The 15,071-nt window shown below is 46.1% G+C and overlaps 1 protein-coding gene across 1 annotated transcript in view; it reads left to right on the top strand.

Annotated features, from left to right (window-relative positions):
* Positions 1-1,571, top strand: part of FBXL7 (F-box and leucine rich repeat protein 7) — a 392,534-nt gene extending 390,963 nt beyond the window's left edge. Inside the window, exon 4 of the mRNA XM_047874222.1 lies at positions 675-1,571. Coding sequence (XP_047730178.1) covers positions 675-1,411 — 737 coding nt within the window. The 3' untranslated portion in view covers positions 1,412-1,571. The remainder of the gene's footprint in view (positions 1-674) is intronic.
* Positions 1,572-15,071: the final 13,500 nt, after the last annotated feature.

The raw sequence follows: 15,071 nt of genomic DNA, 5'->3' as shown, positions 1-15,071 counted from the left end.
CTGCCTGGGGCCATAAAAAGGTAGACCTGAACCAGCTGTGCCTCCCAAGCCAGCGCTCTTTCTGCCAACCCTAGACCATGGCCAACCCTTCTTGCATTACCTTACCTCTTTGACCACAGAGCTACCAGACCACTGCAGGGTGAGAATCGGCCCTTAGGGAGCTTCCGGAACGTTCCTGGGCCAGGGCAAGATGTGTTACAAGCAGGGTCTCCTTTATTCTTCACAGCCACCTTTCAGGGAACGGGATCATCCCCCTTTTAAGACAAAGGAAGTGCTCCTTTTAAGCGATCACCCCTCGTTTTAAGACACAGGAAGGACTGATTGGCCCAACATCTGGCAACTGGTGGTGGATGTGGAATTAATTCAAAGCGCAGTTTTCCGACTCAAAAGCCCCGGGAAGCCTCTGCAACCCAGATAACCGAAGCTGTTACCCGATCAGATAAACACGCAGGACCGGTTCTTGCTTTCCCTTCTCCGCGGGGGCCACAGGAGGGAAAGGGTAACGCCGGGGCCGCGCACGTTGGCGGGGCGGGGCAGCAGGACCCCGCGACGGTACCCCCCCCCCCCACCTTCGCGGAGGGGATCGGGGCTCCCCAGCCCACCCCCCGCCTCCCGCCTCCCGCCTCCCGCCTTCCCGGAGGTTCTCTGAGCGTGTGTTCTGTCTCTCCGTGCAGGGTGCTCCAAAGTGACCTGCATCAGCTTGACCCGGGAGGCCTCCATTAAACTGTCCCCCTTGCACGGCAAACAGATTTCCATCCGCTACCTGGACATGACGGACTGCTTCGTGCTGGAGGACGAGGGCCTGCACACGATCGCCGCGCACTGCACGCAGCTCACCCACCTGTACCTGCGCCGCTGCGTGCGCCTCACCGACGAGGGCCTGCGCTACCTGATGGTCTACTGCGCCTCCATCAAGGAGCTGAGCGTCAGCGACTGCCGCTTCGTCAGCGACTTCGGCCTGCGCGAGATCGCCAAGCTGGAGTCGCGCCTGCGGTACCTCAGCATCGCCCACTGCGGCCGCGTCACCGACGTGGGCATCCGCTACGTGGCCAAGTACTGCGGCAAGCTGCGCTACCTCAACGCCCGGGGCTGCGAGGGCCTCACGGACCACGGCGTGGAGTACCTCGCCAAGAACTGCGCCAAGCTCAAGTCCCTGGACATCGGCAAGTGCCCGCTGGTGTCCGACACGGGCCTGGAGTGCCTGGCCCTGAACTGCTTCAACCTCAAGCGGCTCAGCCTCAAGTCCTGCGAGAGCATCACGGGCCAGGGCCTGCAGATCGTGGCGGCCAACTGCTTCGACCTGCAGATGCTCAACGTCCAGGACTGCGAGGTGTCCGTGGAGGCCCTGCGCTTCGTGAAGCGCCACTGCAAGCGCTGCGTCATCGAGCACACCAACCCCGCCTTCTTCTGAGCGCGCTTGGCGCGCGCCGCACGGACCCCACGAACCCCTTTCTAGAAAGCAGCGTATGTAAGCACCGACCGCCGCTCGCTCGTAACAGCTCTTTCTTCCTGGAAGGTTCTTAGGCATCCGGCTTTTCTTTCTCCCTATGTCTGGCGGGCCCACAGGGGTCAAGGGAAGGAAGGGGGAGTCGGGGGGGTGGGGAGAGCCCGGGGGAGCGGGGGGAGGGGCACGAATTTCTGTTGACAGCGAACCGGTTGTGTGGTCGGGTCATGCCGAGGCAGCGTCTCGTCTCCCGGAAGGCGTGCCTCGGCAAGCTGGCGGCGGAGTGTTGGAGGACGCCTCTTTTCTCTGTCTCTCCGCCCCTGGCCACCTCCCAGGCTTCTACGCGCACCCCCTGCGCCCCCACCTCCACCCCCACCCCGCCCTCACCAGCAGCAGCCACAAATCCTCCGAATAGTGATGCTCTCCGGACCTCCTCCCCCTTAAACTGCTTCATTGGCCTAAGCCCTACCCATCAATCCCACACCCAGGCAGATTCTCGTTAAAGAATATACAAAGTGGTATATGCAAAGTGCTAACGACCCTTTTCTGAAGAATCACTTGTCCAGGCAGCACGGTGCAGGGGAGGGAGAGGGAGTGGGGGCTGCATTCTTCCCCCCAGCTCTGCCGCTAAATAGCTGTGTGACCTTGGGCAAACCACTTGACCTCTCTGGGCTTCAGCTTCCAGCACTGAATCAGAGGCCACCCCTGCCCCAGGATCCGCTCCCTTCCCATTTTAGAACTGAGAGGACAGAGATGTCAATAAACAGGAGCACCCTGGCCTGGACCGTAGGAGGCATCCACCTCTATTGGTTTTGGAGGGTGCTTTCAGGAGATTCAGAAGTGCCAGCGTGAATGCCCTATAGTTCCTTCACTCCAATCCGAATGTCACTCCACCCCTGTTTATTTTGGTGGGTGAGTCTCTTGGGCACCCTCCCTGTCCCCCTAGGTGGATCGTTTCTGTGACAAGGGCTTCCCACATGGGTGCACCCCACGCCCTCTTGTGGAGGCAATGGGATTCCTACGCACAGCACAGCCCATATCCCCAGTCAAGGTGATCTTGCTGAGTGTTTTCAAATAGGAGGAAAGACCCTCACAATTTTTAGTGAACAAGGGAGGCGCAAGAGAACGCATGTCTTCCAAGGTTTTTCCAGTCCCTCTCCGTGCACCTGTGGCCTGCATCAGGCAGGTCTGCCCGGCAGCTGGCAGGAACAGGCCTGTTGGTTCTTTGTCATTCAGATCACATTTCGACTTTTCTCATCTATTTATTTCTTTGGGCATCCAGACATCATCGCATGAAGCCTGTCGGGGTTAAGTCATAAGTGTTTAACGGTGCAGATTTGCCACCTCGGGTGCCTTCTCCCATGGCTCTCTAAATGTTCTCTGTCCAAGAATGCACAACAGACTTTCAGGTGTTTAAATACTGTTCACTCAAAAATGTCAGGCAAATGGAAGAAGGAAGTTGATACAACTCAGGCGCCCGTCCACCAACCAGGCCCTTGGAATAGAACGTTAAAATTATTGCCAAATAGGAACTTTAAATGGCCCTATTTGGATGGCGATCCATTTGCTAGCTTCATGTGTGTGAGATCAGGATGCCAGAAGAAAAGTCCGCTGCTCATTTTCGTGAAACTTAGTTGCCTTTGGTTAATCCACACATGACTTTTCCCAGATTATTCTCTAGCCACCACTCTCCTTCAACACTATTCAAGTACTCAGCCATTTCTTTCTCAAAGGGTCCATCGCCCCAACCCAGAACCTCTGCATCTCCAAGCCAGGTGTATGGAATTTATTTCACATCGAGCCCACACGCAAGTCAACAGCTGCACTCCCACTGTAGGCTCACTGTGTTTCTTTGTCTTATGTTGGGAAGGAAAAGATAGAGTGACGTGGCACCTGCCCAGGGGGTTTCTCTCGTGCATCATATGACATCACCTCCTCTCCAGTCAACTTCGCCAACAACTTAGTGTGCAATCGATACTACGTGCCACGGGGGAAAATGAATTGCTTGGCTGGGAATAGTATCCTGGAGATAGCACAGGGTTTAGAGTCATGGATGAGGTTGAAGGTAGCGTTCCCCTGCTCTGTGACTGTCTGAAATTTCAGAATTTGAGAGCCAACAGAGGATTGTCCCTACCCCTTGGCACCGGGGTCTTCCAAGTGGTATTTTCATACTCCCGGAATGAGAAGAGAAATCCAGAATGGCTCCCTGAACCAGAGAATAGGTGTCCATTAAAAATACCTTTATCACCATCACCTGACCGCATCACCTAAACTGTCTTCCAAACGGGAGTCAAAGGCGACCTCTACATTCATTGCCCAGCACATGCTGTCTTTCCCCGTCTCTCCTTTTTCCCCGTCTTCTCTTCATCCGCTTTGCCTCCACTTGGGGTGGGAATCTATGGCAGAGGTCACTGGGGAAACAGCTCAGCAGATTTTTAGAGACCAAGCAAAAGGCCTCACTAGGAAATCTCTCTGTTTTAAAACATTGCTTCCTTCCTGCCTCTGCGAAAATGAATGCTCATTGTTGTTTTTTTATTTCTAATGTTCAATCACTGCGTGCTGTATGACTCTAGAAAGCCTTAATTTACTACCACCAAGAAATAAAGCAATATGTTGGTAATTGGGTTAAGCCTCATTTAATACCCTGGCCAGAGGAACATGGTGTTCAGAGAGGGACATCCAAGGGCGAGCAAGCTCTCTTCTGAAGTAGAGAGCAAGTCAGGTCACTGCAGCTCTTGTCCACTTAAAGTTGCATTTGGTCATTTCCCTTGGTTCAGTGACTGTGGCTGAAAATTAGGAGGCGGGTGAAAAATCATTACCTTCACAGTTTGGTTCAGGTCTTCAATTCCTTAACCCAAATTCTTGGAGTCAGATGAATTTTGGAATTCATAATTTTTTTTTTTTTATATTTTAGGAAGTTACCTGTGGTGCATTTTGAAATACCTCTAGCAGAGTCTGGAACAGCACCCTTAGTCAAACATTAGTCAAACATGTCAGCAATAGGTACAAATAGTCACACTGTGTAAGATTATTAGAGACTATAAAGAGCCTTGCATCCATTCAGGTCAGATTCTGTCACCAAATTAATTTGCACCAAACACAATGAAAAAAAAGTCTTCTTTCAGAGATTTCCAGATTTCAGAATTGTGGATAAGTAACTGTGGACCTGAATGCGCTTCCCCTGGCCCTAATGCAAACATTGGAGTAATCTTCAAAATTATGCTATTGGTTGTTACAAATCTTTTAAAAGGTCTTAAAGCATTAAAACCACCTAGCAGGGAAATATGGCAACTTGATCTAAAAGGAGAAATTATAATTCAGTTGGAAAAAAGTAAAGGCCGATTCTCTACTCACCAACACCTTCAGATCCAAGAAATCAATAGGGCAGAAAGCAAGTACTGAGAGATGAATGGCACACTTCAGCCTTAGCAAGTAAAAAGGTTTTAAGAGATATTGATTTTAAATGTATTTGTCCTCAGCCTTCTTCGGGTCCTATGTCAGCTGCTTAATGACTGTCACGTTAACCAATAGGACGGTTAACTACCTGGGAACATTAAGTTGAGGTAGCCCCAGGCGGCTCCTGTCAAGATCCCAGAATAAAGCTAGCAGTAAGTAAAATGCATTTGTCCTTGAGGTTCATGACTTCTGAGATTGACATTTGTTCAGAATTAGAAAAAGTCTTCAAGAAACTTGATATCCAAGAGCGTGCGGCATGAAACCACACAGGTCGGACATTTTTAAGAGGAAAAGTAATTCGATAAAATTGCTACCCACGTCTAAGTTTTCACAGAGAAGTCACAAAAAGTAGTACGTTTGTTCAAGAGCTAGCAGTCATGATTAGTTAAGAAAGACATTAGTTGGAAGAACTGCTGAATCGACAGTAGGGGAGGGGAGAGAGCATAGAGACCTGGTAAACACTGAAGTGAAAACGTTCACACAGACGATCTGTGAAATCAGGTGGGGTTCCCTCTTGCGTGCTGTTGGTCAAGTGGTTTCTCCTCGATCCATTCACCAGACATGGTTCTTGATGTCGCAGGAAGGGAAGGCACAGAGGAAGGGGCGTGCCTGTCATCATCTGTCTGCAGTGGATGCTGATGCTACCACTGAGACGCCCCCAAACACAGCTCTGGGTGCCCAAAGAGCAACTCAGGCGCTTTCATTAATGGCCACCTGGTGGGTCGAGCTGTTCAACCTGGGCGGAGAAATACTCCCACAGACACTCAGATTGGGGGCACCCCATCCAGGATGTACCTGGCATGTGACTATTCCTCCTTTTTCTCTGAATGCGCCATTCTCTCCTAAAGTCACAGGTCCATTTTGTAGAGGCTTTCTCCCCACCTTCAAGCCACTAGATCTCCTAGGATCTGCTAAAACCACCTGGGAAGGAACATCTCCATTTGGAAGCTGGAGGTGGCCCAATCCCTGCCTGTCACCGGCACCATGTGGCATCTCCAGCAGAGCTATCCCAAGAAATATCTGCAACTAGGATGCTGGTCTTGTGAACCACCCAGGAGGGCTCCCTTTAAACTCTGAATTCTTACTCAGGTGTTAGCAACCAGCATCATCCAGGTACCAAGGATGGCCTTGAAGATCACTTAAAAAAAAAACAAAAAAACAAAAAAAAAAACAAGGAACCTTGACCTAAATATTTCCAATCTAGCCATTTCTGTACTGTGGAATGTTTCTCTTTGCAGTCACTGAGCTACCGAGTTTTACGCTGATGAGATCAAGATGTCTGGACTCTATCCTGACCCATGAGGATCAACGTATGATGGAGACAGGAAACTACGGCCATTCTCCATAAACAAAGGATGCCCAGGGAGTGCCAGTCATTTTCTTCTGAAGGAGCAGACAGTACCCAGAAACCTGCAACCCCTCTCCAAAGGTTTCTCGAGCTGGTACTATTATAGGATCTGGGTAGATAAGAGATAATATCCTTACCCCAAGTGGAACCTTGGATCAAATACTATCAGGTAATGAGCTGTAGAAGGGGAAGGGGAATATAAAAAGGACAGAGGCAACACCCTTTCATTTATTCTTCCAACAAATAATTTACTAAGAACTTAATATGTGCCAGACGCTGTGGTGGCACTAAGAGTCTTCCCCTGATTGAGTTTACCCAAGAAGTAATTTTCGTCACCCTATGGAGAGGAGTAAGCACTTAGGGACTCATCTCAGAGGTAGGGACCCTTGAACTGGATTTCATAACTCCATCAAGGGGAGCATCACAAGCCATGGTGCACTTGAACATCCACAACAGCATACATGGAGCCCACTCAGGAAGACAATATTTAATAAGGCTAATAAAGCAATTTCTCCTTACCATAGGTTAACATTATCATAATACTAACTATACTAACTCTAAGTTAACTTTGTTAACTTGAGGTAGTCATACGGAAATAGCAAGTTCTGTTCTGTTCTAACATCATCCCACAGCGTAACTCCTGGGTACACATACACATGCTTTCATACACACACACACACACACACACACACTATAAAGTGGGGACGTTCTGTGAAAACAACCCTGCAACAAAATTTCTCGAACAAACTCTGACAAACCTCAACCAGCTTGACTGTCCTCCCAGACAGCATACATGGTAACAGTTCAAGCACAGTCACATGCCCGAGAACCTGCAGTCAGGATTTCTCCAGAATCTAGCACAGGGAGAGGATGCTAGAAGCCCCTCCCCTCAGTTATCCTTGGATTCTTCAGCCCACATAAGTGCTCTTTGGTACCACTCCAATTGTTACATGTTTATGATGGGAACGGTCAGAATAATTGAGGCTTCTCAATTTACCATGCCCCTTTATTGCAAACCAGTCCGTGTCAGTAATGTCAAAAATATCAGATGGCCCAAGTAAAATTGATTAAGTAGCCATTAAAATTGGCAAGAAATTGATTTTGTTTGTAAATTCACTGAGAATGGGTTCTTTGAAACCTCAAATACTATCAGGCTTGTGAAGGTGAAATCATCTGCCACAGTAAGAATTCACCAAATGACGGAAGCAATCAGAAAATGCGAGGGTGGTGGCTTTTAACGTCTGTTTTACTGCAGTGAGGCACAGCCATCCTTGTGGTTTTCCAGAGCCCCGAATGTCTTCCAGAGTTTGAGAAGGCATATTAAGGCCATTTCCAGATGAGCATGCAAAAGATAGAGGGAAAGAGGTTTCTAACTACAAAGATTAACCAGGCATCAGCACTCCCTCTTTCTCCAAACTTCTACCACCACTAATGAACACAGCCACCCTCTATAAGTTTTTTTTAATTCCAGGTTTCACATCAATAATGTATTCTTCACGGGTGTTTACGCTGAGAATTTAAACAAACTTATCATGGTCTTTTTCATTTCTGAGAAAGTAGATAACGGGACAAAACTGTCACAACTGATAAATGGCCTTTCTTGTTTTATCTCAAAGCCTTTCTTTTGGAGATGGAGACCAAAGTAGATATAATTACCTTTGTAGATTTCTACACTTTTCATACTTACAGGATAACTACCCAAATGCCTTGGATTTCAACTGTACAAGTCATTTTTGCAATCCCTCCCCTTAATAATGAAGAAATGTGAGAAGTGTTGGGTTTTCATGCTCCCTGGCCACTTAGTAAAGCCCCTAAAGAGATCATTTTGCTGAACAGATTCTGCTCTTAGTAAGAAAACCAGAGAGGGAGAATTCACACCATTTCTCTTTTTCTCATTACAACCACAGAGGCCAATATGTGATTTACGACAGAGTTGATCTATATGAATGGCGTCTGTGCCACAAAGGCTTTCCATTAGCAAGTTGGACTGTGAGACTCCAGTTGGCTCTATGTTCATAATTTAAAAATATCCAAAGAATAATGACCATGGATGCACTGGAAGGCTGGAGACCAAAAGGCTGTAGATTTAAAGAAAAAAGAGAGAGAGAGAGAGAGAGAGAGAGAGAAGCACTTAAATAATGAATGACCTCTTGCTCACATAATGAAAACCAGAGTCTCCTCCGGATTTCCAAGCTGGCATTGTTTCACCGGTGCCATCGCCTTAGGGCTCCTGTGTGTAATGTTTCTTTTAAAAATAGTGCACAGAGGAAAGCGATGGGAAATACAAACACTGCCACGGGAGAGCCTTAGCCTCCCTTCCTTTTCAAACTAGTGTTTAATCCCAAATGCATGTGGCAAAATAGTCTTGAAGGTGATCAAGTTATGGAAGGACTCCTTTTGCGTTTACAAAAAGAAAAGCCACACGTTCTCCAGTGCTGAAGTGTTTCTGTTTTTTTAACTTCCCTCACGCTAACTTCGTTGGCCTTGTGGCTCTAATGCCTAACTGCTCACAGCCAATAACTTGTCCAGTCCAGGAAGAAAAGTGACCTTTCTTACCCGACTTTCTGAACGCAAAGAACTGTATCAGGCTGCCCCATCGCAAAGTTCCTCTCCAGGGCTTGGGAGCCCGACGTTAACCCTGGCGGTAGCTGAAATCCAAGAACAGTCTTGGGGAAATCTGGCTAAAAGTCTCCCTTGGCTGAAACTAAGTCACCTTTGGTAATTCTTAGGGTGATAGCAGATGCAAATTTTTAAACTTTTAAAAAAATTTTTTTTTCAACGTTTTTTATTTATTTTTGGGACAGAGAGAGACAGAGCATGAACGGGGGAGGGGCAGAGAGAGAGGGAGACACAGAATCGGAAACAGGCTCCAGGCTCCGAGCCATCAGCCCAGAGCCTGACGCGGGGCTCAAACTCACCGACCGGGGCTCGAACTCACGGACCGCGAGATCGTGACCTGGCTGAAGTCGGACGCTTAACCGACTGCGCCACCCAGGCGCCCCAAATTTTTAAACTTTTTTAAAGCTTACTCCTTCTTGACTTTGAGTGGGATTAATTTCATGTACTTCTCTCCTTTTGCATAGCCCTGTCCATTACATTTTCTGTGGCAACTGATGAAACAGAAATTCAGGTTTGAGTTCTCTATGTTTTTTATCCTGTTTGTTTGGGTTTGGGTTTGTTTTTGTTTTTAGTTGTGCACACAACATGGGTTTGGCCACTCTTGGGTTGTCTGCTACTGTCAGACAGAGACGTGTCCCTGTGGGGGTCTATGGTGATTTCAAAGACCATCTTGGCAACATTACTCAGTGTGGATAGCCCAGTGTCCAACAGAAAATATCACTGCTGGAGCACAAAAGTTAATTTGTCAGGGACATGGAACATTTTTGGAGATGGTCTTGGAAAAATAAAGAGCCTCAATCTGGAAGACCACAGAGGTCCACTCTACTCCTGGCAGGTGAATTCCAAACTGTAGGCAGAGAGTTAATTACCCCATAACTATCGCATCTCGGCCTTTTGGCTAAGATCAAGTGTACTCCATAACTATAAACAATAAGTTTAACAAATTGGGGGGGAGGGGCTTGGGAGCCAACCAAAAACTTCATGGTCTCTCTGTAGATGTTCACTCATCACTCATAATTTCCTCCTCTTTTACGTGGATGTTCCTGCTTGTGCAGCATTTACAATGATAAATTTTGTTGCTGTTAGAATCCAGGGACCCTCAGGTAAAGGATGAGTGACAGCAAGTTTTTGAAAACTGTTATATAACTACAGATAAGCCCTCTAATAGATGTGGTTCAATAATTTCAAAAAGCCACTTAGAGAAATGTGTCAGGGTTCTTTACGACATTTTCTTTCTACTAGAACATCACAGGGATGAGGGGTTTGTAGGTATCGTGTCATGTCTTTAATGACCAAATATATTCTTTCTATATATCCAGTAAGGGACTAGAAATACAAATAGCTGAATTTTTAAAACATTGCATTTCATTTTGCAAGTGTTCTGGCTCCGGGCGAAAGGATCGTGATTAGAGATTTCACATTTCCGTTTGCCTTGTCATGGTAATACCCGCTGCTCCCACCGCATTATAGAACTGAAAAATAAACCCTTTCCGTTCTGTTTGGGTTGTAATGGATGCAACAGACACGGACCGGGTGGTAGAAAAGCTCTAGATATCATTGATCATATTCCAAGATATCATTAGCATCGGAATAACTTAAATCTGCTTCAAGTGAGTGTCAGGCAGCTAACCTCAGTAGGATCTATGCACATCTGAACATCTAATCCTCCAGAAAACTGCTTTAAGCCACCATCTCTGTGACTTCGCAGAATCCGAATAAAGAGTAGAACCACTTGCCGACCATTTTCCTAACTTTCCTCAGGCCTCTGCCCACTACCCCAATCTGTATTAACTGTTTCCGAATGTCCCTGGATTTACCTTGGTCCAGCATTCGGGATGTCTCCAAGGGGCTTTCTGAAATAAATTCTTAATGTATCCCTCAGCATTTCTCTCGATACAGAAGTCTGCATGGTAGCAGAACTTCAATATGGTCTCATACTAAGAGAAAGCCTCACCCTATAGACCCCCACAAGAGAGAATAGGTAGATAGATAGATAGATAAACAGTGATAGATGATTGATAGATACATAGATGATAGATAGATAGATAGATAGAAGATAGATAATGATAGATGATAGATACATAGATGATAGACAGATACATAGATGATAGATAGATAGATAGATAGATATAGATATCGATAGATACCTATACATACACATATGTGTATATATTTAGACAGAGTACACAGCACTGATGCCATTTCATAAAAGTTTCCGGGGTTCCTGAAACACTCACTTGCTTCATATTTTATTTAGCTTCATGAGACACATTAGCTTCAAGGCCCAGAACAAAAGAGCAACAGAACTGCATCTATCAAAAATATTGAGCATTGCAGCTGCCCTCCCTTTTTGTCAAAATCACTCTAAATCTTGCCAGTCTGTCCAACTAAAAACAATAAAAGAACAGAGATATTCTACCGATGCTGGAATGAGGACAAACAAGATGCTTGACTCAGCCAACAAAATTGAAATGCTGGAAGAGAAAGCCAAGGGGATAAATAACCCAGCTGAATTAGGATGCAGACAGGACTTCATGGCCTGATTTTCCTTCTCAGTTCTGGTTACCAAGACTGAACATGAGGGTATTTATTGGTGGCATCCCAAAGTCTCCTCTTGGCCAAACACAATATTTTTTTCCCAGTGTGGTAGTAGTGAAATGTATCTTTTGTACTGATTTTAAAATTCCCTAGCCAGACTTTTTTCTGGAAAAAAATATAGCTGGATGAATACCACTGATAATCAGAAATAGCCAGCATTCTAGGGAAATAATTTCCAAAGAACACAGCTAAATTTTTGTATGTGCTGCCTCTTAGTGTTTTCTTTTGGACAGAGCAGTTAGATCTGATTACGGAAAGGCACAATTAAAGGACTCAAGATATGAAATAGTCCAAAGATATCAAAGAAACACTTGCTGTAGGTCTTGCTACTTTTTCAGAATGAAGTACCTTTTTCTTTTTTTAGGTGGCACATCTGGGAATGTGGAGTACCGCACAGGAAGAGAGGGGCTGTGAGGTGTAATTTGTTCAGATCGGAGTTTGCACCAGCTCAGGGACTTGAGCAATTCTTCTCCAAAAGAGTAGAAGGCAGCAGCCCTTAGGCCCTCCCCATGTCTGACCACGAAGAAAGACTAGAGTCACAAACGAGAGCCTCCACCTGTGCCCAGTTAACTATACGCACGTGGAAACACACTGATCCCTCAGGAGCTGGAAAGTTTAAAGCATTCTGAACATTCAATACGGTGAATGTTGACTGATGGTCTTCCATCAACAGCTGCTGGAGACATAATGAAACGCAAACACAAGTCCTGCCTCAAAACACCCATCATCTATTCAGGGAAGACCAAAATGTAAATGGCATTTTGATTCAAATCAACAAATATTTCTTGAAGGCCACCTTAGGGATCCTATCATGTCAGGCACTGGAGATGGGCCGGTGAACTAGACAGACAAAAGTCCATGACCTCATAGAGCTTGGATTCTAAAGCTATCCCGTCCAACGGACTTTCTGTGGTGATAGAAATATTCCGTATCTCTGCTGTCCACCGGAGCAGTCACTAGCCACATGTGGCTACTGACTACTTGAAATCAACTCACGGAAATAAAAAACTCATTAAAAATTTTTATTTCGAAAAAAAAAATTTATTTCATTTTGGGGTGCCTGGGTAGCTCAGTTGGATGAGTGACTCTTTTGTTTTTAATTTTTTTAATGTTTATTTATTTTTGAGAGACAGAGAGAGATAGAGCATGAGCAGGGGAGGGGGAGAGCGAGAGGGAGACACAGAATAGGAAGCAGGCTCCAGGCTCTGAGCTGTCAGCACAGAGCCCGATGCGGGGCTCAAACCCACGAGCCTTCGAGCTGTGAGATCATGACCTGGGCTGAGGTTGGCCGCCCAACCGAGCCACCCAGGTGCCCTGGATGAGTGACTCTTAATTTTGGCTCAGGTCATGATCCCAAGGTCGTGGGATTGATTCCCATGTTGGGCTCCACACGGAGTGTAGAGCCTGCTTGGGATTCTCTCTCTCTCTCTCTCTCTCTCTCTCTCTCTCCCTGCCCCTCTCCCCTTCTTGCATGCTCTCTCTTTCTAAAAAATTTAAAAAAAGAAAAATTTTATTTAATTTTGATTGATTTACATTTACATAGTCAGATGTGGCTACCATATAGAGTAATTTTAGGGCAGGGCTACCTATTTGAACTTCCAGTAGTAACGAAATGTTCTTTATCTGTGCTGTCTTGTATATAGGGTAGCCACTAGTCACATGTGATTAGTGACGATCTGAGGTGTGGCTACCCTGACTGAGGAACTGAATATTCAATTTTATTTAATGTTGGGGCACCTGGGTGGCTCAGTTGGTAGAGTGTCCAACTTCAGCTCAGGTCATGATCTCACAGTTGGTGAGTTCGAGCCCCACATCAGGCTCTGTGCTGACAGCTCGGAGCCTGGAGCCTGCTTTAGATTTTGTGTTCCCCCTCCCTCTGCCCCTCCCCGCTCATGTTCTGTCCTCTCTCTCTTTCAAAAATAAATCAACGTTAATAAAATTTAAAAAAATAAAACATAAATTTATTTTATGTTAGTACATTTTAACATAAAGAAACGTGTGGAGTGAGGCTGTATCAGGCAACACAGTTCTAGAAACTTGCTTATTGGTACATGGTTCTTGGGTCAGCAGCATCAGCAACATTTGGGATATTAAAGATTCAGACCATGCATTTTAACAGAATCCTCAGATTAAATTTTGAAAAGCCCTTGTCTATTAGCGGCAGACAAATAATAAAATAAAATCAATGAATTTGTGTGTGTGTGTGTGTGTGTGTGTGTATGGTTGACAACGTGGATATCAATGAGGATGAGAGATTCTGTGTGGTTTAGAATAAAGCAGGGAAGGAGGATGGGGAGTGCAGTGTAGAAAGGTTTTGATTTTTAGAATGATCAGGGGCACCTGGGTGGCTCAGCCAGTTGAATATCTGACTCTAGATTTCAGCTTAGGTCATGATCCTAGGGTCTTGGGATCAAGCCCCATATCTGGCTCCATGTTGAGCATGGAACCTGCTTACAACTCTCTCTCTCTCTCCATCTGCCCCTCTCCCCCACTTGTACTCTTTCTCTCTCTAAAAAAATTTTTAACTAAACAAAAATAAAAGAATGATTAGAAAAGTCTTCACTGAAAAGGTGACATTGGAGAAAAGACTTGAAGGGGGTTAGGAAACAGGCAGTGTGGGCCTCTGTACGAAGAAGGTTTCAGGCACATAGAAAATCAAATGCAAAGGCCTTGATTCGAGAGCAAAGAGCCTGATTTCTTGTTCCAGGAAGTACAAGGAGGCCAGCATGGCTGGGGCAGAAAGCGTGGGGCAGGGTGGTGGCAGATGGGGTCCAGAGGTAATGGGGACAGCTTGTGTGAGGCTGGTGCCATTGCAAGGAATTTGGCTTTTATTCCCAATGAGACTAGGGAATTTCAAACAGAATAAATAATACGATTTGATATATTTTAAAGGGTGGCCTCTGGCCTTGTGTTTTAACAGTGGCACCACGATACAAGCAGGGAAGCTAGCTAGGAAACCATTGCAACAATCTGAGTGAGAGATGAGGGTGGTTTGGAATAGGGCGGCAGAGGTGGAAGTGATGAGAAGTGGTCAACTTCTGGGTATATGTTGGAGAGAGAAAACACCAAAAGGGTTTGCCTACAGATTGGGTGTGGGTGGAAAGACAAAAAGAACAGAGATCACCCCAAGCAAACTGAAACACGCTCTAGATTTATTGATGAGGACCACAAAATAAAGTAGGTAGTGTTTCCTGTGCTCTCTGCCTGACAAAAACTTCAAAGGCCCCTCCTGTTCACGGGGAGCTGTCCATTCGCCTCTCCACCCTGGCAACTGGAGCAAAAACAACATAGAAGGACTAGAGCCAACCCTCCGTCAAACCGCTTGCTTTGTTATGGACACTTCGGCTTTTCTCAATCTTGCTTAAGAGGCTACGAGAACTCATCCTCAAGCAGATTGTCTCTTAACCAAACCTCCTTAGAGAAATTCTGGAGCCACTACTGCCGGTTAGTTCACTTCCCAAGGAAATTTCTGGAAAGCCACACAGAGACTACTTGACACCTCCATCTGTCAACCTCCCTTGGAGCCTGGCTGACCCTGCACTCAGCAGATTCCCTCTGGCCATCTCTCAAGCCGTTTCCCCTGGGGCACCGGCTCTTCCCAGGACT

This window comes from Prionailurus viverrinus, chromosome A1 (assembly GCF_022837055.1).
Source record: "Prionailurus viverrinus isolate Anna chromosome A1, UM_Priviv_1.0, whole genome shotgun sequence".
Lineage (NCBI taxonomy): Eukaryota > Metazoa > Chordata > Mammalia > Carnivora > Felidae > Prionailurus > Prionailurus viverrinus.
The sequence above is the reverse complement of the archived record's forward strand: the minus strand, read 5'-3'. Positions and strand labels throughout refer to the sequence as shown.